This window comes from Jaculus jaculus, chromosome 1 (assembly GCF_020740685.1).
Source record: "Jaculus jaculus isolate mJacJac1 chromosome 1, mJacJac1.mat.Y.cur, whole genome shotgun sequence".
Taxonomy (NCBI): Eukaryota; Metazoa; Chordata; class Mammalia; order Rodentia; family Dipodidae; genus Jaculus; species Jaculus jaculus.
In genome coordinates this window covers 892,273-915,570 of record NC_059102.1, presented here as the reverse complement: position 1 = coordinate 915,570, position 23,298 = coordinate 892,273, and the positions used below count along the sequence as shown (strand labels likewise).

General features: G+C 46.1%; 1 protein-coding gene across 1 annotated transcript in view; it reads right to left on the bottom strand.

Annotated features, from left to right (window-relative positions):
- The window catches only part of Cfap46 (cilia and flagella associated protein 46), a 122,579-nt gene that overhangs the window by 70,815 nt on the left and 28,466 nt on the right, over positions 1-23,298 (bottom strand). Inside the window, exons 10-22 of the mRNA XM_045132205.1 lie at positions 16,968-17,066; positions 16,125-16,315; positions 14,859-15,087; positions 14,475-14,595; positions 12,539-12,662; positions 11,955-12,085; positions 11,065-11,192; positions 9,589-9,722; positions 8,670-8,882; positions 7,626-7,791; positions 5,460-5,609; positions 4,634-4,741; positions 3,926-4,092 (exon numbers count right to left, since the gene is read on the bottom strand). Coding sequence (XP_044988140.1) covers positions 3,926-4,092; positions 4,634-4,741; positions 5,460-5,609; positions 7,626-7,791; positions 8,670-8,882; positions 9,589-9,722; positions 11,065-11,192; positions 11,955-12,085; positions 12,539-12,662; positions 14,475-14,595; positions 14,859-15,087; positions 16,125-16,315; positions 16,968-17,066 — 1,961 coding nt within the window. The remainder of the gene's footprint in view (positions 1-3,925; positions 4,093-4,633; positions 4,742-5,459; positions 5,610-7,625; positions 7,792-8,669; positions 8,883-9,588; positions 9,723-11,064; positions 11,193-11,954; positions 12,086-12,538; positions 12,663-14,474; positions 14,596-14,858; positions 15,088-16,124; positions 16,316-16,967; positions 17,067-23,298) is intronic.

The following is a 23,298-nucleotide window of genomic DNA, read 5'->3' as shown; positions in this document are numbered from 1 at the left end:
TCTTCTTTTCATCTAATAAAGTCTCTCTAAACTTTACCCTTTGGTCTATAGATTTTAATTCTTTTTTTGTAAGTGTGTTTTTATTTATTTATTTGAGAGCAAGAGAGAGAGAGAGAAAGAAGAAGATAGAGAAAAAGAGAGAATGGGCACACCAGGGCCTCTAACCATTGCAAACAAACTCCAGACACATGCGCCCCCATGTGCATCTGGCTAACGTGGGTCCTTAGGCTTCATAGGCAAATGTCTTAACTGCTAAGCCATTTTCACAACCCTGGATTTTAATTCTTTAAATTCATAAAACAAGAATCCAGGGTACTCTAAATTTTTTGGCACACTGGCATATTGGTATATTGGCAAGAAACCCCAACATTCTCATTTCACTGTGCCTTGCATACCCCTGTGGACCAGCTCCTTGGCTCTGTTTACTGCCCAAACACCAGACTGTACATGCATTTTCCATGTGGCAATAGACTGGTTCTTACTGTGGACTTAGGGAAAAAATGACCCCATACTCTGACAGAGGGGTGACATGTAGGAATGTCACCAAGATTTTTCCACTCCTGATGTAAAGGTCCTGCTTGCCAATAGGAAGGGTGATAGCCTGGAGCTTTGTAATTACTAAGCTTCAGCTTGTTTCTACATGAAAGCTCCTTGCCTTTTTTGCTCATCCCAGCTGAACCTCAGTGAACATCACACATGGCTTGTTCCAGGCCAGCAAGGCAGACATACAGACTAAAGCTCTTTAAGGATGCTGTCAATGAGGGGCCCATGGGCTAATGAGCCCTAGATAAGTGAATGTGCTGCCGCCTGCTTCAGTTTCTTCATGTGGAAGCAGCAACACCTGCCCACTGAGAAGAATAAGCTCTCTTCCTCAGAAGGCCAGGCACATGACTGCTTGAGACCATGCTGTTTCTATCTGTGTCCCTGAGTGTGCAGGAGGTTCAGACATAGGCAAGTTGACAAGTTACAAGCACCACAGGTCACATTGCTCTGAGGATTCCCAGATTCTCAGCAGGTAGGTGAACAGTCTTGGAGCTGCCACTGTGAGCAAAGCAGTGCCACCAGCTGAGGACCAAGTGTTCAAATGCATGAGCCTGTGGATGACACGTCACACTCAAACCACCACTCCAGGGTAGCTGGATTGCTTCCATCTTTCTTTGTTGTTTCCATCATCTCTCCCCCTATTCTTTGAATGTGAGGCTATTGCAGCTGTATTATCATTAACAAGAGATACTCTATTAAGATTGTCTTCATTGGGGCTCTTCTCTTTCTCCTGGCTTCTTTCCTGAGCCTAATTATTTTGAATGATGGAGCCATGAGCCAATTCTTCAAATATGTTTCCTTTGGCCAGTGGCCAATTTGGTCAGTGATCACCAGATCCATGAAGAGCCTCCCCTCATCTATGTGCCACCACATCAAGCTGTGTCCACCAGTGGGCCTTGCCTTCTGAGTCCTCAAGGGACTCCCTGCAATTCCAGATCACATCAGGTGGAGCCTTGAGGCATTATAGCTTAATTCTACCTCCTGTCCATTCTTTGCTTCCTGCTTGACCAAGATGTGAGGAGGTGACACACTCTTACCATGACTACTTCCCTGCCATCATAGACTATATCTCCTCAAACTATAAGCCAAAATAAACCCTTCCTTCCCTTAAGATTTTTTTCAGTTGTTTGGCCACAGAAAAAAAGCAACTAATATACCTGGTGACTGGGACTTTGCAGTTGTGCTTGCTAGAGACCTGGGAGAGCAGCCCCCTCCCCTGGCTTGTCCAAGGGCACATTTCTCCATGGTCCATTCAAAATTACTTTAACAAAACTGACTGTATTAGAAACACAGGATTACTGATTGAAGCACCACTCTGTGTCTCCCAGTGTTACATGCTGAAATCTAATTCCCCAAGTGGCCTTAGCAGTGGAGCCTTTGGAAGGTGTGGTAGTTTGAATAGATGGCCCGCAATACATTCAGTTTTTTTTTTATTTGTTTTAAGTTTGCATCTTCAGCCACCTGGCTGGAGGCAGTATCACTGGGTGGATCTTAAATTGTGGTGGTGGGTTTGAGATTTCAATCTAAAGATATACAAAGTATGCCTAGCTGGAGCTCCTGAAGTGTACTGTGTGGCTTTTGGCTTTAGGCTTGTGCTTCTCTCCTTCTCTGTGATTGGTCCTGTGAAGAAAGCAGGTCAGCTTCTTCTGCCATTTATGGAACTTCCCCTGGATCTGTAAGTGTCAATAAATATCCCTTCCTCCATAACTGTGCCTGGTCTGGAAGTTTATCTCAGTGTACCTGAAGCTGTCTGCTACAGAAGGGAGGTAAGGTGTAAGAATAGAGCCTCATGATGGAATCAGTGCCCTTCTAAAGGGATTAGAGAGCTGCCTGTCCCTTCTGTCTTATGAGCTAGGAAGTCTTTATCTTTATCTTTATTTGACACCAATTACCATGCCTTGAACTTGGATGTCCAGCCTCCAGCACCATGCGCTATCACCCTTAGTGCTTAAGCCTCCTCAGCTGTGGCATTTTATCATAACAGTCTGAAATTAGAGACTCAGAGGGTGGAGAGAAGTGCTATCAAATGCCTTCTGGACATGGCATGGCTTGTTGTGTTCATGGCCTTATAGCCATTGTTGTCACCTGCACAAGATTTGGCCCATCAACATTTCCTTATTGATGATGGAGGAGGGAAAAAAAAAAAACATCAACATATAGCAACATATAGAAGAAGCCGGGCATAGTGGTGCACACCTTTAATATCAGGACTCGGGAGGCAGAGGTAGGAGGATTGCCATGAGTTCAAGGCCAGCCTGAGACTACGTAGTGAATTCCAGATTTCAGACCAGCTTGGGCTAGAGCAAGACCCTACCTCAAAAAACCAAAGACATAAGCCAGGCGTGGTAGTGCACCCTTTCAGTCTCAGCACTCAGGAGGCAGGGGTACAAGGATCACCTTGAGTTCAAGGCCACCATGAGACTACATAGTGAATTCCAGGTCAGCCTGGGCTACAGCAAGTCCCTACCTCAAAAAAAAAAAAAAAAAAGATAAATGAATAAATAAGACGGCTGGAGAGATGGCTCAACAGTGTAAGCAGCTTGCTGGAAAGCCTCATGGCCTGAGTTTCATTCCCCAATATCCAGATACACAAAATGGTACATCTACCTAGAGCTTCTTTGCAGGGGTAAGGGTCCCTGGAGCACCCATTCTATCTCTCTCTCCCTCTGCAAATTAATAAATAAAATTATTTTTTTATTTTTATTTATTTATGAAAGAGAGAAGAGGTAGAGAGAGAGAGAGGGAGGGAGAGGGAGAGAATGGGCACACCAGGGCCTCCAGCCACTGCAAACTCTAACACATGCACCACCTTGTACATCTGGCTTACGTAGGCTCTGGGGAACTGAACCTGGGTCCTTTGGCTTTGCAGGCAAGTACCTTAACCACTAAGCCATTTCTCCAGCCCCAGATTATTATTATTATTATTATTATTATTATTATTATTATTTTGGTTTTTCAAGGTAGGGTCTCACTCTAGCTCAGGCTGACCTGGAATTCACTATGTCATCTCAGGGTGGCCTCAAACTCACAGAGATCCTCCTAGACTCCCCTCACCCCATGCTCTCCACACTCACAGAAAGATGGTCATGCACACTCCCTTTTGAGGAGTATGGCCTCTGACTCAGCCACACAGAGCTCCATGGGCCTTGTTTGCTGTGCTATTCCAGAAGACAAGGAGCCTGCAGGGGAAGACTGCTTATGCATATGCATAGCCTTGTGGGGACTATGGTATGTACTGTGGCTGCTCATTTTCCTGCCAGCCATCCTTCACTTGGCAGGGCAGCATCTCCCAATCCTGCTCTACACCATGGCATGTACTCAGTGCCCCTGTGGTGTGAGAGTTACTGTATGCCTGCAAGATATTGCTATGGAGATCACTTACTGATCAAACGACCTCAGATACTTGATGCCCATCTGCGTGGCATTCTCAGAGCATGCCATGGTGACGTCATGGTCATGGGCTGCATAGGCGAAGTGAGTGAGGCGTGTTAGGGTCTGCAACTCCACCAGGGGTTCTGACCAGTTGCACTCAGAGGCCATTTTCACCACCTTCCCAGCAGTGAGAGCAGGGGAAAAGGACATCGCATTAGTGATGATGACTTTCTAGCAGTCTTTGGCCCACAGAAGTGATTGTGCTGTCAGCCTGGTGAGCTCTATTAATCCCAAGACATCTACATCCGTAATACCAGAGTCCAGTGATCTGTAAAGCAGTAGCATAAAACATGCCCCAACTGCTGGGGATGCCCATCACCCTCACAGCTTTCCTACACACAGAACCATTTCTAAACTGGGAATAAGGCACACCTGTCTCCATAAATGCCTCTGCCTGTGCTGAGGTCTTAACAGGACATGGAGTGACTGCTCAGAGAAGCATCTTCCTTACACCAGAACAAAGGGATGCTCCAAACAGAAGCCAGGGTTGCATGCTTGGAAGGAATGACACACAGTTCCATTGGGAGGTCAAAATTGCTGAGGTGTGGGTATGGGTGTGGGTTTGAATTATGACAGCCTCTGACAGGATCCTGAATCTTGGATTCTCATCTTTCCTGGGTAGGGAGATATGCTTCCTGGGACACCTGGGGAGACTTACTTGGGCCAGGGGGGGCACTGTGAAGTCCATGAGGCCCAGCCCATTGCAGGAATACATCTCAAGGGCAACAAGAACTCTGGTCACAGAGCTGATGTCCTCATTGGTGCTCTGAAGGGAAAGAAGAACCAGTGTTCAGCTGCCCAGGGCACAGAGAAGAAACCCTGCAGAGATCTGCATGATTTCTGAGTTAACCCTGTGCAACATTAGACTTGAAGAAACAGCCAGAACACAACATTTACAGTATTTACACCTTAGGCTATTTCTGTAAAATATACCTCCACACTATCTTCTCATGTAACAAGAAAGCCCCAAGTTTTCACAGTGTTAATCTGGGGTTAGAAGGCTGCCAGGCCTGGCATAGAGAATATTGGACACTGGGTTCCCATCAGTTACTTCTGTCTGGCAGCTAAATGTTTCTCCTGGACCTCCACTTTCCTCCTTGACTTCTCACAGAGACTCACTGGCTATATCTGCAGGATCAAGGGCATCATTGTGGCACCCTGAGTCAACTCTGCTTTTTTCCCTCTCCCAGCCTCTGCTCCCACAGTCCTTTGTGTTGGCAGCTTGGGGGCCCTATTGCACTGCCAAAGACATGACTCCATGTTGCTGAGTGGTACTGAGGAAAGGCCATGTCCCCAGAGGCCCAGGGCTCTGTGTCCTGCTTAGTAAGGGCAATGGTTTTGATTGGGGAAGCAGCCTCATACATTACTGGATGGAAATATCTAACCCTGGGACAGAAGTTATGTCTAAGGCCATGGTAAGAAATTTAGGGAAAAACAGTTTGTGAGTCCCACTCATGTCCCCTTATACTGCCCAGAGTGCCTACCTGTTCATCAGTGCCCAGCCGCTGCCCAATCTGCTGCTGTAGCATCTGTTTGGCCTTCACCCAGGTGGCAATGAGTTGCTGCCGCACACTGGTAGGGACCACTTCCTCAGGTATACTCCCATTGGTCAGGTTCAATGCAAACTCACAGACCTAAAACAGCCATGTCTAGTCATGACGCCTAGATCCAAGAGGGGAGCTTAAGCCAAGACAGCAGCCAGACAAAGCATAAGGACCCACATCTTCTTTAGACTACCAAGCTACTACAAGGCTTGGAGGAACCCAGAAGAGGCCCCTTGGGGCAAGAGGCAAGGTAGCGCCTCATGGACACATCATGTCCTTTTGTACCCTCAATTGTCACCACCCATATATAGGGCTGTCGCCTCCTGGGTATAAGTTAGGAAAATGCTGAAGACACAGTGAGTAGGGGGTTGAGTAGGGTCTTATGTCCTACTATGACAGGGGTGGATTATGAGGGTTGTAGACATCAAGGATAGAGTTCAAGCAGTGACAGGGCATGTGAGCACTAGTCCCCAAAGCCCACTGCCTTCAGACCTTTCTTTATGTATTGTGGGAAGGGAAAGTTTCTCAATTCTGTGCCTCAGTTTCCTAACCTCCTGTGCCTCAGTAATCGCACATGTGGGTTATTGTCCAGAACCCAGGCCAGCTCAGTAACCACTCACTTGCTACCAGGCCCACTCAACATCTGAGATGCAACATGTGCCCTGGTCCTCACAGAAACTATCAGTGGCGCACAGGTCCATAGTGTAGAAATCCTTCCCTTCACCTTTCCTGGAAGACTTCCTGGCAACCCTGCCACCTTCTATAGGAACACCCAAGGGCAAGTATGGGCCATGCAGACTCTGCAGCTTACACCCAGGCACTTGCTTTACTGCACAGCTCCCTTGTCCCACTGCAGCAGGGTTTGTTCCTTCACACTTACCTGCAGTGTCCTGGCTCCTTGCTCCCCACTATGCCAAGCTTCCCTACCACACTCTGCACTTTTAGGTTCAGATTTACCCTTTTAGGGCCTGCATCTAGCCTGCACCAAGTTCACAGACGCCTCCAGGCCCTTTGCTTGTCCCTTTGTTCCTTCTGGGAATGCAGACCTGACTTGTCACCTCCCTTTCAGGTCAGATCGTATACCTCACTTTGGCCCTATGGTACCCGTCTGGCTTTGACCTTCACACAGGCTCTGCTCTGTTTAGGATCTGGGAGGGATGCACATGAGGTTCAAGGACTGATTTAGTGGCCTCTAGCTCTTGTATGACTGCTTAGGTGTGGATATCTTGCTGTGTCCCCTGCAGTAGGTGGCATGAAACCTCCTGTTTCTCTTCTCCTTATATGAGCTTCTTGGGCCATAGTTAGCTCTGCCATTGCTTTGACAAACCCCAGACTTGGGAGGAAACTAGTTTTCCTCTCAGGTTTTATAAGATTCTTTTGAGTGGGGAATGACTGATGGATTATCGAATGTTTGCAACCTCCATCAACAAAAGCATCATTTTTCTCCCTCAGTGTGAATTACCACAATAAAAAAATCCACATTTATTGGGAGATAAACTTCATGGGGTAAATCCCTTGCTGAGTCTTGACATTTTATTGGATGCCTGTACTTGTGAACACAAGTACCACGAGTCCTTGCCTAGCTCTTCCCCATTTTCCTCTGCCTTGGAAAGAGCAGCAACAGCAAGCTCCATCCCAGCAAGCCTCACTTCCTGGCTACCTCTCATCTCTCACCTCCACATCTTATAGGGTGAATCTTCCTTGTCTTGCTCAAAGCCTTCAGGAGCCTCTGACTTTCACTCCAGGAATGTGAGGGGCCCTGTCTGCTTCCACCCCACAGTGTTCAGGTGGTTGTCCTTAACCCTGCCTTCTCTCCTGCTTACATGTTTACAGGTGGCTATCCCTCTCCCCCTGGCTCCTGAGCTGTATCCAGGTGGCCATCCTTATTCACTGTCCCACCCCTACGTATATAGATGTCCCTCCTGTGCCACCCACCCCTGTCTAAGTGACCATCCACCCCTAGTCTTCCCCACTGCCCATCTTATGTCCAGGCAGTCATTCCTCCCTTGGCTTGCCATTCCTCCCTATAGCACACTGCCTGTTGTGTCTACATGGCCTGCCCTCCCCAGGTCTGCCCCATTCCCCATGGGTACAGGGAAGCCTTACCTCCACTGCTGCTTTGATATCAGAGGTAGTTCCTGTCTCCAGTGAAACATGAACTACATTTGGACGCACAGACTTTTTTGCCTTTTCAGGTGCCTGGGTGGGTATACAGGTGAGGATGAGGCCTCGAGCCAAGGCATTGCAGAGCATGGCTAACAGAACTGAGTCCCTAGAAGACAATATGAGAGCTCAGAGTGGGGCAGGGCACAGCGATATGCAGAGCTCCATAGAGATGCACCCAAGAAAAGTGAGTACCAACAAGCAATTACTAACTGGTTTTACTCTGAAAATTAAACCTTACAATGTGCATGTGTTGTATTCTTTTGTTTGTTATTGAAACAGGGCCTTACTAAGTAACCCTGGCTGGCTGGCCTGGACCTCCCTATCCTTTAGTCTCTGCCTCCTGAATGCTGGAATTACAGGCACAGGTCACTATTCTAGCTGAGCTGCTAAACTTTGACTCATCTTACCATGCTGCTTTAGTACACATGTTTAAAAAAAGCAACAAAAAACTATTGTTAAAACAAAAATTAAAATTAAATTTTTTTTATAATTAAATTTCATCTTAAATAAAACTTTAACCAACTCAATGCTTTCACATTTCTAATTTCAACTGTAATCACGAATGATGGAAAAGGACAAAATCAGACATCAAAATAGAAAAAGGACTAGCTGGAAAGAAGGAAGGGGAGGGAGAACAAAAGAAAGTAAGGAAATGTATAAAAATTGTAAAGCAAAAGTTAAAAACAAACAAAAGAAACAGAGATGTTGGTTCCTCTCCCTTTCCTCATCCCAAGCCCAGTGGGCCCTTCCTACAATAGTGGGATCTATGCCAGGAGGAGACAGTCATAGCAGGTGCAAGGCTCCTGGGCTACTGAGGCTAAGTTGATAAGTATACAGACTACGTGAGCACCTCCTCTATGCTCAGGCCCTTCCTGTACTACTGGGCTTTGTGCAGGCCTGTTACCCCCACAGTGACATGCCTGACCATGGTCTTGCAAGTTTCACAACCCATTGTATGTGAATGAGCATGGAACCCACACCCACCCATTATGGCCAGTGTCCTTGATGATGTTCAGAAGCTGATTCAGGGCATCCACCAGGTCCTTCTGTCTCCCGGCCATGATGAGATGGCGGTTGTGGTTCAGGACATAGACCACAGCGTTTTGCACAATCCAGGCCTCCCCTATCTCCTGACCGATTTCTGCAGAGTGTAGCCAGTTGTGCATGGCATACTGTGACAGGTTTTCTATCCAGGTTCTGTAAGTCCACATAAGACATCAATAAGTTTGATATCAAGCCCCTCTCAATGAGTGTGGTCTCTCCTGTTTGGGTTTGGAGGGTATGCCAGGCTGTCTGGACTCCCTTGGAGCCGCCCTGCCTTTTCACATAGCTGCCTCCAAAGGATCCTGAGTCTACCTAGGTCAGCCTAACATTTCCTCTGGCCCACTAGTCTGTCCCTACCTCCCACCTAGACACTGGAGGCTGCGCCCTTTGCTGCTACTCTATGGTGTGAGGCCCTATTAACCTGCTCTGAGGATGAGCCAGCGGCATGAGGATACCTCCTGCACCCCTGTGGCTGCCCACCCCCCTGCAGTGTGTCTTCTTTCCCTCATCACACGCAAACTTCTGGGAGGTGCCTAGTGCAGGGAAGTTTAGTCCCTCAGTGTGTATGGTGACAGTGTGTATGGTGACAGTAGCTATGCCACGGCAGATCAGGCTGGGCATCCTTTTCCTGTCAAGAGTTGAGAGAATATTGTAAGCTGCTACAGTCCATTGCACATCTCCTCTATTTTATTTTACAACCTTTTCACCTGTCCAAGCCACTAGTAGCTTGTGGGCTATATACAAGCAGCATAGGTCCTAGCATGTGGATTCTCCTCCATCTAGAAGCAAGCCACCAGGCCTTGTGCCTGGGTAGCCATTTCAACCCTTTGTCTACAGAGTGGCTGGAACTGCTGCGCACCTGTAAGTGATCCACTCTGCATTGGCCTCTGGAGGCTCAGGCACATAGCCCGCTGGGTGCTGGCTCAGGTCCTCAGGGGGAATAGCAGAGTCATTCAGCTGCACACCTTCTGAGCGCAGCAAGTGGACAGTGGCCTATGAGGAAGTGCATAGTGGATGAAGTTGTGTCCAGGCAGGGCCCAAAACTTCAGTAACACATAGCCAAGCCCCTTACCTTAACCTTTGTTTTTGAAAAAGACAGACATATGAGCTGGGGAGATGGCCCAGCAATTAAAGGCACTTGTTTGCAAAGCCTGATGGTCTAGGTTTGACTCCCCAGTACCCATGAAAGCCAGATGCACAAAGTGACACATGTGTCAGGAGTTCATCTGCAGTGGCAGGAGGCCCTGGCACACCCATTCTTTCTTGTATTTTCTTTTTCTCTTATATGTCTGCTTCTTTGTCTCAAATAAATATTTTTTGAAAAGAAAGAAAATAAGAAAAAGCCAGACACAAGGTGGAGAGAGCTCACAATGGACCCACTGATCCTGACTGCCTACCTTGATGGCCTGTCCCTTTACTGCAAAGATGCACATTGTGAAGAGGAAGGCTCATTTCAAAAGAGTAGCCCCTTCCCACCATTGCCTTCACAGGTGAGCAGACCCATCTTCATGGTTTCCAATGACAGCCAGCTCACTGCTGCTCTCCCACTGGTCTCTCAAACCCGTTCTGTAACATCAAAGGCTTCAAAGCCCACTAGGATGGGCTGGGGGAGCTGAGGAAGGGTCAGGTCAACCCCTGCTGGGTAAGCCCCAGGTTGGTTAGTCATATCACATGTCTCTCTCCATTACTCTGGCTCTGTCACCTGACAGTTACTCTCTAAGCACAGGAGTCAGCTAATTCATTTTGAGTCCCTGGACATACTCATAGAATGATCCAGGAAGTGTCCTGGCCTCTCACTCATGGGTTCATGACCACTGAGGAAGCCCAAAGGAACCAACTCTGAGGACTCAGAGTGTTTCGAAGTCCTAACAAATCACCAAGATTACCTCAGACATTGATACAGGTACAGGGGCTGAACACCCGGGGGCCTCACATGCAACTGGTAACAGGACACCTAGCAGGATTTGGGTAAAGCCAGCACTAGTTTCAGTGATCCCATGTGTATGCCTAAGATAGTCCCCAGAGGTACACAGGAGAGCTTCCAAAGTCAACTCCACTTAAAATCACTAAGTGCAACGATCATTACCTTCTATATTTCAACGTAACTTTGCTCTTTCAATTTAGAAATTTCCAACAAAAATTGCATCAACACACATTATTATTTCAATTTGCACTCTTCTTTCAAAATTTTGCAAGAACAGAAGAAATTTCTCCTCCTGAACATACAAACCACATGTTTGGGAGGGCCAAGGTGAGCACTATAATAAATCCCTCTAGCATGTTAATAACCAAGTTGACCTCAGCATCCACAATGGCAGAGACCCTCGTGACATACCTCTGCATTGATAAACCCAACCTCCGCAATCTTCCTCAATAGGTCAGGGTACATGTGTATTTGCAGGAAGCCCTCAGACTGGCTATTACCATCCTGCATGGGGACATCACTCCCTTTCTTCTTCCTTCCTGAAGGGAACAGTAGTGCAAAATGGCCTCTTTTCTGACAAACAAAACAACAGCAATTTCTGAGCTCAAATACCCTGCCCGAGCCTCTGCCCACCTCTGGGCACAATGAGCTATAAGAGGGAAGCATGGGGGCAGGGCTCAAAGGTGAAGATGGTGTCCTATTAAGCTGGCACACCATCAGACTGAAGCAGCCCTGAGTCAGTGGCCATGGCTTTCTTATCTGTAGTCAGCTGTAAATTCAGCTGTCATGCATTGTTGCTGGGCCTCAGGGATACTAAGGCCCATGGTGCTCATGTCTCTTCTATAAAATGGTGTCATATGCATTAAATTATCCCTAGATGACTTATAATACTGTCTTCCATTTGCACTATATGAATTGATTTTAGAGTAACATGTTTAGGGAATAATAATGGGGAGATGAGATTTCACACAGTCAGCACACATGCTTGTTTTGTTTACAAATAGTTTCAAACCACAGTGGTTGAACCTGTGGATATGGAAACCATGGATATAGAGAACAGACCATACACATAGCATCCATGCTGCTTTACAGGTGAAGGCATCTCTAAACCCAAATATATGACCAGTCCATTTTCTGCTTCTTTAGGGACAATTCTGGCCTCCTCCAGGAGGTGGATACCAGCTCAGTGTTACAGCCCCCTTTTAGGTGTTCTTTTCTGGAGGCACCTGTGGCTCTGAGTTGTTGTGGCCACCATACCCACCAGAGAGTTGTGAAGCCCTGAATAAAACTAGAACACTCACCTCGCCTCAGCTTTGCCTGTCTCTTTGACTTGACACTGTCATACAGGAGGCAGAAGCGGCTTGCTGTGCGACACACGTCCCACACACCTTGCTTCCTGGCAACCTTGGCCAGCTTGGCCCAAATCTGAATTCTGCTCACCAAAATCCGAAGAAATAAAGCAAGCATAGGCAAAATTAGAAAGACCCAGGACTACCCCAGGGGAAGGACTACCTATGCTTTCCAGATTTCAAAGAGTGACCTTAAGATGCAGCCATGCTTCTGGGTGAGGATGTGAGGCAGGTGAACAGCTCTGGTTGAGTGGACATGACACAGGGGTCAGGATCATGTGGTCTGGGATGAAGCTATCCTCGGAGTTAGGATGTAGCACTCAGAGCAATGAGGGCTATAGCTACTACTCCCAGGGTCAAGGACATAGCAGCCAGGGATGGAGCTGTCCGCAGGGTCAGTACCCAAGGGTGTGGACTTGCACACATCAGCCTGCGGGTCCTAGGCAGCCATAAGCTTGGTGCTTGGAAGAAGGTATGGGCCAAAAGATTCTTGTAAGCATTGCTGTGCACCTCTGCCCCTCCTTCTCCTCACTCACCTCTCTTTGGCATTCTCACTTCCCAGGCGCCGAAGGTGTCCAGCGGCTTTGTCCACGCTGAGGGTGTGATGCCGAGCCTTTGCGCACAGGTAGGTAAACCGACCTCTGTTTTTTCCAGTGGAAACTGAGAGCAGAAAACAAAGAGTCAGAACTTCAAAGTGGTACCAGGGGTAAATTATGGGAGAACACTGCTGACCTCAGCAAACAGGGGCCACAGCAAGCACAAAGGCTCCTGGCAGTTGAGATTGCCCTGGAGGTATGAAGAGGCCCCACATCTCAGCTTCAAGCTACTGTGGAGTATGAGGAGTCTTCAGGAGAAGCAGGCTTCTGACAAGTCCCTCATCCTGGCCCTTCTGAGAGGATCTGCTAGCCAACCTAAGGCCTAACAGTCCTATCTGGTAAATGTGGGAGTTCTGGATGTACTGCTCCTTTTCCAGACAGAGGATGAATACCCAGAGTTCAATTTCATAGTGAAGACCAGCTTCCCAGTGAAGCTGCTAGAGACACAGTGGGCCTGGCCTGCCCCAGATATAAGAGTCCTTACCTATGACTTAGGAGCACTCAGGGATGTGGGTTCCCAGACATAGCCTCCTAACCTCTCCTGCACTCAGACAACACAAGTGTTTGCCTGCTAAACCAGTCTGAGTACACTCCCTCCAGTGAGCCCTTACCTTGGCAGGACCCCAGTGTCTTCTACTGAGATATGTAAAAGGGGCCAGATTGGCCCAAAGCCCTCTGGCAGAAGTGCAGCTGTTTATACTCACCTAATGAAAGCAGTCAAGAAAGCAGAACAGCGGTTGGAAAGATGGCTTAAAGGTGCCTCTTGCTTCCTTGCAAAGCCTGCCAGCCCAAGGATCAATTCCCTAGCCACCCATGTGAAGCTAGAACCAAAAAGTGGCTCAAGAATCTAGCATCGTGATTGCAGGGTCAAGGGGCTCTGACATATGCATACATGTAAATAAATACATAAAAATAAAAAATAAAAGAATAGACCTGTCCAGGTGATTACAGAAGATCTACAACTTCTCTGGCTTATAAGTGCAAAACCAAAGACCCAGGAATGAAGATGGCCAAAGAGATGTTGGAGTATGACAGACAGCTGTTACCCTCCATGGCCACTTTAGGAGCCATCAACCTTCTCAGCAAGGCCCATGACTCCATCCCTCCTTGCTCCCTCATCTAAGACCCACAAAGACCACAGCCTGCTGTATTTGACTGTCTGCTTCTAGGCTCCAATCCTTATGACACCTGGTATCAGGGCTGAGCTGGAGGGAGCTTCAAGAGGTCCCCACCACCTCAGACCTGCATGCTGCTCTGAGAGAGACAGGGCTTCCCATCTAGCCATAGTGCCTAGCTTGTTCCAGAAACTGGGCTCAACAGCGATACCTGGGGGACAGCACATTTATGCATTCCATCCTGGGGACACATGACAAGACCAAGATGAGTGAAGCCTACTCAGGTTTGACTCATGTAGTAACAAACATGGAAGGATACCCCAGGGTCACTGCCCTTGTGCTTTAGAACATTGTGCCCAGACAGGGTATGTCCAAGTTCTGTCCTCAGGACTTCAGAAAAAGGTCTTGTTGGGAGATGGAGTTTAGATAGGTTATAAGGTTGAAGAGGGCATGAAGTGTCCCTGTTCAGTGCAACTGAGGTTCTTGTAAAAGGAGGACATAGAGGCAGACATGTAGGACAGATAGAGACATCAGAGAAAGATGACTATTTACAATCCAAGGAGAATGGGATCGGAAACCAGTCCACCATACTCCATTGCAGACTTCTGGCCTCCAGAACATAATGGATGTGTAGCTTGTATCCTAGGCTGTGGTACTCTGCTACCAACTAACAGCCATTGTGGAAACCACCCCTCCCAAGTGCCCCTAGAGATGAACACAGATCATCACACGAGATTGGTGCAGTCAAGTACAGCACTCACCTTTGGCTTCATTCTCACTGTCCAGCACAATCTGGAAGGTGTCAGGGGCAAGGGCCAGGCCTGCATTCACCAGGAGTGCCCGCTTCTTCCTAACACTATCTTTTGGGATGGCTTTCTTTGCCTGAAAGCAGAAGAGGCAATAAGGCAAGCAAGCTGTCTGAGGTGACCTAACACTCAGGACTTCTGAGAACTCTCAAGGTGTTCTACAGTTCCTTCCCATGGGCAATACTGATGCCTTCGGGTGTCTTGGCTGTTGGATGGGACTCTGGGCAGCTATCCCAGTCTTCATGCTTGAGTTTGTATGGTCCCTGGGGTCCCCTCTGCCCAACTACCCTTTGGCTTCCTGCACAAGGGGCTGGACCCCATGATGGCCTGGGCTTGCACCTGCTCTATGGCCATGATGGCCTTGTCCTCGGGACGCTCAGGGGACTGGTACAACATTGTGCATAGATGCAACCGATTGAAAGCCATCTTAAGCTTGTCCTGATAGAGGCCCAGGCTGTCCAGGTGCATGGCCTTCTTCAGGTGCTCCATGGCAGGCTCCAGCCGGTCCTCGTCCTCTTCTATGTATGCCATCTCCATATGTACTTGGCAGCGCAGCACTGTCATGAGACTGGAGAGGGTAGCATGTGTCAGCATGCCATGCTGGGCTACCAGCAGGCATGTAAGACCTTTGTCCAGTCATTAGCAGGAGACAGGGAATGGTATGGGTGTCCAGAACCCCACATTCCATCCTCCTGCCTTGCCTTGAAACTTCACAAAGAGACAGGTGATAGTTCCTGTAGAACATGGGAGACTCACAGCCCATCTGGCAAGTGCACCAGGCCTTGGGTTAATGCTGAGAAGCAGCAGGTGGTAAATGGGTTAGTGTAGTGCCTGCACTTGGACATGAGTGATAGGGCAGGCTCAAAGCCACACAGATACTGCTGCTCCTATGCTAGCCACTGGGATGTGTTCTTCTCTCCTGGAAGGCACTTGGCCTCCTGCCATGGTGGGTATCACACATCCCCTCACCCCAATGTCTTCTATCTGCAGCCCACAGTCTTTGCTCAGGTTCTTTTGAACACACACTGGCCACCTGCTCAGGAGGCCTAGCCACCTGGGGCCAAACAGGGGTTGGAGAAACTCTTCCGTCTTTTGTCAGCTGGGCATGGTGGTGCATGCCTTTAATCCCAGCCTTTGGTAGGCAGAGATAGGGGGATTGCCTTGAGGTCAAGGCCATCCTGAGACTACATAGTGAATTCCAGGTCAGCCTGGGCAAGAGCAAGACCCTGCCTAGAAAAAGAAAGAAAGAAAAGAAGGAAGGAAGGAAGGAAGGAAGGAAGGAAGGAAGGAAGGAAGGAAGGAAGGAAGGAAGGAAGGAGGGAAAGAAGGAAGGAAAGAAGGAAGGAAGGAAGGAAGGGAGAAAGGAAGTAAGGAAAGAAGGAAGGAAGAAAGAAAGAGGGAAGGAATATTGTCATCAATAGTGCAGGAGGGGGCTACCTCAAGCACTGCTTTGTGACAAAGCACTAAAACAACCCCAGATTGCTGGTCTTGATCCCATGGACCTACTACTCCCACCAGTAGGTGGAGAAGTGAAAGTGACAGTAACACTCTCATGACTTCAGGGAGTGCTGTGATACAGAAAGCTCAAAGGACAAAAGGCACCACCTGTCCACCTTTTCCAGGATCTCTGCAATGTTGGTCAGTGGCTTCCGCAGATGGTGCCGCAGGCTGTGCTGCAGCAGAGGCAGGCAGGTGTTCCACTGGGCAGTACACAGCACATGGATGGCCCGGGGGTCACCCAGGCGGACAGCCCGCTGCAGTGCCATGTCCAGCCTGTTTATGATGTTCAGCTGGGCCTACAAGGGAGCACAGTGAATGGCTCTGTGAGCTGATGCTGCATAGCAGGCCAGTCATGGTCACAATCTGGAATAGTAGTGCTGGGGATGGGGGCCAGGACTACAGGAGATCAGGCAATCAGAGGGCTCAGAGAAATTGCAGGGTCAGACTGTCAAGTGGTCTGACACATGCCAACTCAGGGCTTGATTTATTAGTCCAGAAACATGACCTTCTGGGAAATTTCTGAGCCTTTCTGGCCTGGAGTGAGGATCTTATGAGACATTCTGCTGAAAGGCTTAGAACCATCTGTAGTTTGTTGCATGCTATCCATCATAGTCAGAGTCCACTTATTTCTTGATTCTGCCTGCATCCCTTACATCACTACCTTTCGTTTATGCTATGGACCCTTTCCAGCAGAAATGCTCCAGGTTATAATTTTAGAATCTGTGGAACACACTCGCCATGCTCTAAGCCTTCCTTGAACTCACTGGGGCCACTTCACCTGCCCTATGCTTCACCAAGTCCCCACACCCTCTGACTTGCAATACCCAGAGGCCATGTCATTATTCTAGTCCAGTGCCCTCAAAACTGTCATTAGCCCCATGCTCCTCAGACCCAGAGGACCTGCAGAGTAGTACCTTTTGAGCCTCAACCTGTGTGTGAGGGCTTTACCTCAACGGCTCCTCGGAAGTATGTTTTAATTTGACTGTCAAGTCTCAAAGCTTCTAATTCACACTCCAGACATTCAATCTCAATCAGCTTTCCAGGGTCCTGTTGGTACAAACAGACTGTGTACATGAAAATCTTTAATGAAGACAGTGAACCTCAAAGAACACTTTAAATACCACCAACATCCCAGGAACAAGTCCAATCAAGGACCATCACACTAAACTGCAAAAGTAAATAAGAACAATTTAAAGTATTCCTGGAGTCCCACTCTAGGCCAGAAAGGATCATTGGGACATTCTCAGGACCAGGATTCTGGTCTTTTGAAGGTATGAAAAATGAGTAAAGGCTCATTAATATCAGTGGACCCAGAGTCTCATGCTGCAGCCTAGACTGGCCTGGAAATCATAGTAATTCTCCTGCTTTAGCAGATGTGAGCCACCACACCTGGCTTGCATTTTTAAGTAATTAAACTAGCTTTCAGACCAACTTCCTTCTTTGAAGTTTAGCAAGCATGCTTTATTCCACTCCTCCCTAGCACCAAGAGGCAAAAGCTCAAGTTTTGTTGTGGCATTCCTCTGCCTTTGAATCCCCAGGCTAGCCTCAGCCTGGCCATTCCACTACCGTGACCACTGTAAATTCCAGTGTGAACCCCACTCAGCGACCTCATCCTAGCCTGGCATCCTGCAGCGGGAAGTCTGAAGTGTTCAGAATTAGTTTATGGCTGGAAGCACCGCCTAGGAGTTTTTGAATTTTTCAGTTATGCAGGTGCCAACTATTATATTTTGAGAATGACAATAGAACACTTTTAAAGCACATAGGAGGATCCCTATGCCTTAGTTCATGGCTGCAGGATATGGAGGCAGCTCCTGGAGAATTAATGACACAATTTATTTACATATTTCTTCTTTTTTTTTTTTTGAGGTAGGGTTTTACTCTAGCCCAGGCTGACTTGGAATTCACTCTGTATTCACAGGGTGACCTTGAACTCATGGCAATCCTCCTACCTATACTTCCTGAGTGTTGGGATTAAAGGCATGTGCTACATATTTCTTTTTTCTTTTCTTTTTTTTAAAATTTTTTTCTCAATTTTTATTAACATTTTCCTTGGTTATAAAAAATATCCCATGGTAAAACATATTTCTTTTTTTAAGTGGATTTCAACCCCATATTATTTATTTGTTCGTTTATCATTCATTCATTTATTTTTGTGTGTCTCTCTGTGGTGGAGTGGGTATGAGTGGGGAGGTCAGAGGGCAACTTCAGAATGTCAGCATTTGCCTTCTACCTTCTTTGAGATAACATCACTCTTGTTTATCCCTAAATATACCATGCAAGTTGCCAGGTTCTAGCTCCACCTCCTATCTTGCTGGTAGTCAGGCACACGTAAAGGTTACAGACACATGTGTGGCTTCATCTAGCTTTACATGGGTTGTAGGGATCCAAACACCAATCATGAGGCTTTCACAGCAAGCACTTTTGACCACTGAGTAATTTCTCCAGCCCAGTTTCTCTATTTCAATGGTAATGTTCATGTATCAATTTCTTGTGACTCATCATTAAATAGCTTTCTTAGAGCGTAACATACAATAAAGTTGCAAATATTTCAAGTATACAATTTGGTAAGTTTTGACTCACCTATAAACCCATGAAGCCCTATCACACTAAAAATATGACAAGTCCACTATCCACGGGTTTCCTGTGCCCCTATTATAGCCAGCAATGGCAGCTACTAATCTGTTCTTCCAGCTCTATTTGCACAGAATGAGTGACTGAGTGAAGGAGTCACAGTGCAGTGCCCTCTGCCAGTCCTCCAAGTCCCACAGTAATTTCAAAGCTCCTCTATCCTGCTGCATCTCCATCAACCATTCAGTCCTATTCATGCTTGGAACACTCCACTGTATTGGCATGGCTCAACCTACTCATCTGTGTACCTGCCAATGACCCTTTTTTAAAAATTTTATTTATTTGAGAGCGACAGAGAGAGAGAGAGAGAAAGAGAGAGGGGGGGAGGGGCAAAGAGAGAGAAGGAGAATGGGTGTGCCAGGGCCTCCAGCCACTGCAAATGAACTCCAGACGCATGTGCCCCTTGTGCATCTGGCTAATGTGGGTCCTGGGGAATAGAGCCTTGAACTTGGGTCCTTAGGCTTCACAGGCAAGTGCTTAACCACTAAGCCATCTCTCCAGCCCCCAATGACCCTTTTGATGCTTATCTACTATGAACAAAGCTGAATGCTTATGCAAGTAGTCTTACAGACACAGTCTTCATTCACCTTCATTAAATGTACTCCCTTGATATGGGAGGCCTAGGTGTTAGGACAAGTGAGTACTTGACTTGTCACAAAGTCACCGAACATTTTCCCAAAGTGTCTGCAGAATTTCCCCTTCCCTCTGGCAGGATGTGAGGGCCTCATCTTTCCATGCCCACATCCACTCAACACGTGGTTCCGGCAACCATTAATTCAACCACACGCTTGGCTGTGTGGTGGGAGGCACAGGTAAAACTATCCAGCAGCTTTTAATCTGTGGGTGGGTTTCTCTCTTTATTACCATCCATGTATTCTCAAATTTGTTGGCATAAAGTTATTCACAATCCCTTTTAAAAATATTTTTAAGGAGCCGGGTTTGGTGGCACATGCCTTTAATCCCAGTTCTCGGGAGGCAGGGGTAGGAGGATCACCATGAGTTCAAGGCCACCCTGAGATACAGAGTGAAATCCAGGTCAGCCTAGATTAGAGTGAAACCCTACCTCAAAAAGAAAAAAAAAAAATCTTTTTAAGGACTGGAGAAATGGCTTGGCCATTTAGCCGTTAAAGCACTTGCATGGAAAGCCTAAAGACCTTAGGTTCAACTTCCCAGAACCCACATAAGCCAGATGCACATGGTGGCACAAGCATCTGGGGTTCATTTGCAGCAGCAAAAGGTCCTGGTGCACCCACTCTCTTCTCTCCCTCTCTAATAAATAAATAAATAAATTAAATATTTTTAAGAATCTTTTTAAGTAGGGCATGGTGGCACATGCCTTTAAGCACTTCAGAGGCTGAGGTAGGAGGATTGCTGTGAGTTTGAGGCCAACCTGAGAATACGTGGTGAATTCTAGGTCAGCCTGGAATAAAGCAAGACCCTACCTCAAAAACAACAACAACAAAAAAAAATCTTTAAAAAATGTTTTTAACAGATTATACTTTATATATTAAGTCTCATGGTGGGTAAGCAGTTATTTTCTTGGCTCATTGAAGGCTCTTGACTCTCCTCCATTTTCTCTGTCATAATGGCATACGGCACTGCCCTGTTCCTAGCCTCTCTTGTGTTGGCCTTGCTCTCCCAGACAGCCACCCAGAGGTGGCTCTATCCTTCAGGCACAACCCCTAGCTCAGCCAATAGATCATTTTGTTGGGAAGGGTTTTGATGTAGTTTCTCACTCTCTAGCCCAGGCTGACCTGGAATTCACTATGTAGTCTCAGGGTGGCTCAAACTCATGGTGATCCTCCTACCTCTGCCTCCTGAGTGCTGGCTTGCACCACCATTCCTGGCTCAATAAATCTTTTTAATAGCTCTAGAATCCATCATGATGTCTTGTCTCTCATTTCTAATAATTCATGGCATTGTTATAATACCTGATTGGCCTGGCACAGAGGTTGATCAATTCTATTGATATTCTCAAAGCTATGGTTAGTGCCATTGATCTTCTCCCGTGTCCAATAGATTGTGTTTCACGTACTCCTATCTTAGCATTTGTCTCCCCTATGCCTACTACTTTGGATTTCACTTGCTCTTCCTATTGTCTATTAAGGTGAGAGCTGAGTTTGCCATTTTTTTTTCTTTTTATTTTGAGGTAGGGTTTCACTCTACCCAGGCTGCCCTGGAATTCACTATGTAGTCTCAGGGTGGCCTTGAACTCATGGCTATCCTCCTACCTCTGCCTCCCAAGTGCTGGGATTAAAGATATGCACCAGCACACTTGGCTGCCCTGGTTTTATTTTAACATGGCTCAATATACTTTCCAATACATTTTGAAATTTTGTTGGACTCATGGGTTTTAAATGTATAGTTTGGTTTCCTAGTATTTGAGGATTTAAACATGTTTCTGTTGTTGACCTCAAATGCTGCTCAATGAATACTTCCTACAAACTGCACACTTTGAAATTTATGTATTGCTTTTAACTTAGAATATAGCCTATTATGGCAAATGCTCTGTGACCTGAGAAATGGTACATTATGCTGCTTGGGGCACATAATTTGAGTGTTTTATGGCTGTCTAAGTCTTACATAGCTGTACTGATATCTTTGTGGGTATTTTTATATCTCTCTGCTTGATCTATGAATCATTCACAAAGGAACATTGAAATTACAGGCTTTATTTTTATTTTGCTTCACTCCTTTTTTGTTTCTGAGTTTTTGAGATAGGTTGTTGCTCTAGCCCAGGCTGACCTGGAATTCACTATGTAGTTTCAGGGTGGCCTCGAACTCACAGCAATCCTCCTACCTCTACCTTCCAAGTGCTGGGATTAAAAGCATGCATCACCATGCCCAGCTTATTTTTCGATTGTCTATTTGTCATAGTTAAATCAGATTTGCTTCATTTATTTTAAAGTTCTGTGACAGATACATAACATGGAGAACTGGTACATACTTCTTCTCTACTAGCTAAATCCACTCATATTGTGAAATGAGTTGTGTCATTAGTATTTTTAATTCAGATACTATGTAATATAAATGAAGCCACTCTAGTTTCCTCTTCATCGGTGTTAGCAGGGAGTTGTGTGTCAGTGTGAGCAGCATGCATTTCCCACTCTGTAGCTTTTGGTCTGTGGTGTCACACACTGAATGTGGGTTTCTTCTGGGCAGTGTGAACTTCAGACCTGAGTTTTCCCCAGTATCACAACATTTTCCTTCTAATTGAGATATTTGGGCCATTTACATTTACTGTGATTATGACATGACTAGATTAGAGTTATTACACCGTATTGATACAATACCATCTATTTTTATATCAGTACCTTCTTTTCTATATTCTATTTTGTCTCTTCTTCTATTTTACCTTAGATTATCTTTTATTCACACACTCTATTCACACACACTCTCTCTCTGGAACATAGGGCCTCACAGCTGCTAGGGAAGCACTCTTCAAACTGAGCTTTATATTCACCTTTCTGTTTCCTCTCATGGTTCATCAGATACATCTTCTTCTAGTGTCACACTAGTGGCTGCTTCAGGATATATGATGCATACTATCTATTTGTCAGAGTATATAATGAAGAGGTCACACCACATACAGTGTTAGTGTGTGCCCTCTCACCTTGAGAATGTCACACCAGCACACTCCATCTCCCTCCTGACATTCTGCTATACCACACCAACTAAAACCCCCACAGTATACCTTCCTTATTATTATTATTATTTTTGCTTGAACAGTTGATTTTCTTTGTTGCTTTTCAGTGTTCTGTGTAGGCCAAGCTTTCTGTCACTCACCATCTTTCTGTTAGCAGAGCTTCCTTTATCCTCTTGGAAAGTCGAGGTCAAAGTCTTTCAGCTTCTGTATATTGTCTTTAAAATCCTTGCTTTTGGTTTTGAAAGATATTTTTCAGTGTGTAGCTTTTCAGGTGGACTTAAAAACTTCTGATATCTTAAAGATGATGTTTGCCTTTTGGTTCCATTGTCTCCATCAAGAAGTCTGATGTCACTCTTAATTCAGTCACTTAGGATATGATGTCCTTCTGTCCCTGCTTGAAGATTATCAAATAAGCATTTGAGATCAGCATTTCTTCCAGTATCTTCTCCTTTCTCACCCATCCTTCAGGGATTTGTGGCACATTTATTATTTTGCTAACAGGTTTCCATGGTGTATATTTATGCTCACCTCACACTCTGCTAGAAGCTGCTCAGGTTCACTGATGCTCTGGATTTTCTTAGTGCTCTTTGTCTGTGTTCCATCTGGTATCTTCAGGCTTGAGATCTTTTCTTCTAAAACATCTAATCTGCTTTAAACATTATGCAGTGTAGTTTCATCTATGCTAATATAGTTTTCATTTCTAGAAGTTCAAGTTCAGTTTCGATTTCACATACATGCTTAATCTGTTACACTTTTTAAAATTATTATTCAAGATATTTTAAAATATCTGGAATAAATTATAATAATGTTGATAACAGTTTTAGTTAATATCATTATCTATACCGTTTTTGGTTGATTTTGATTTTTTTTTTCCTCTCATGATGGGTCGTAGTTTTCTGCCTCTTGGTATGGTTAGTCTTTTTTTTTTTCACCAGGTGCCACACATTTGTTGGATACTATATATTTTTATACTTGAGGTATGTCTTGGACTTCAAGCATATTACT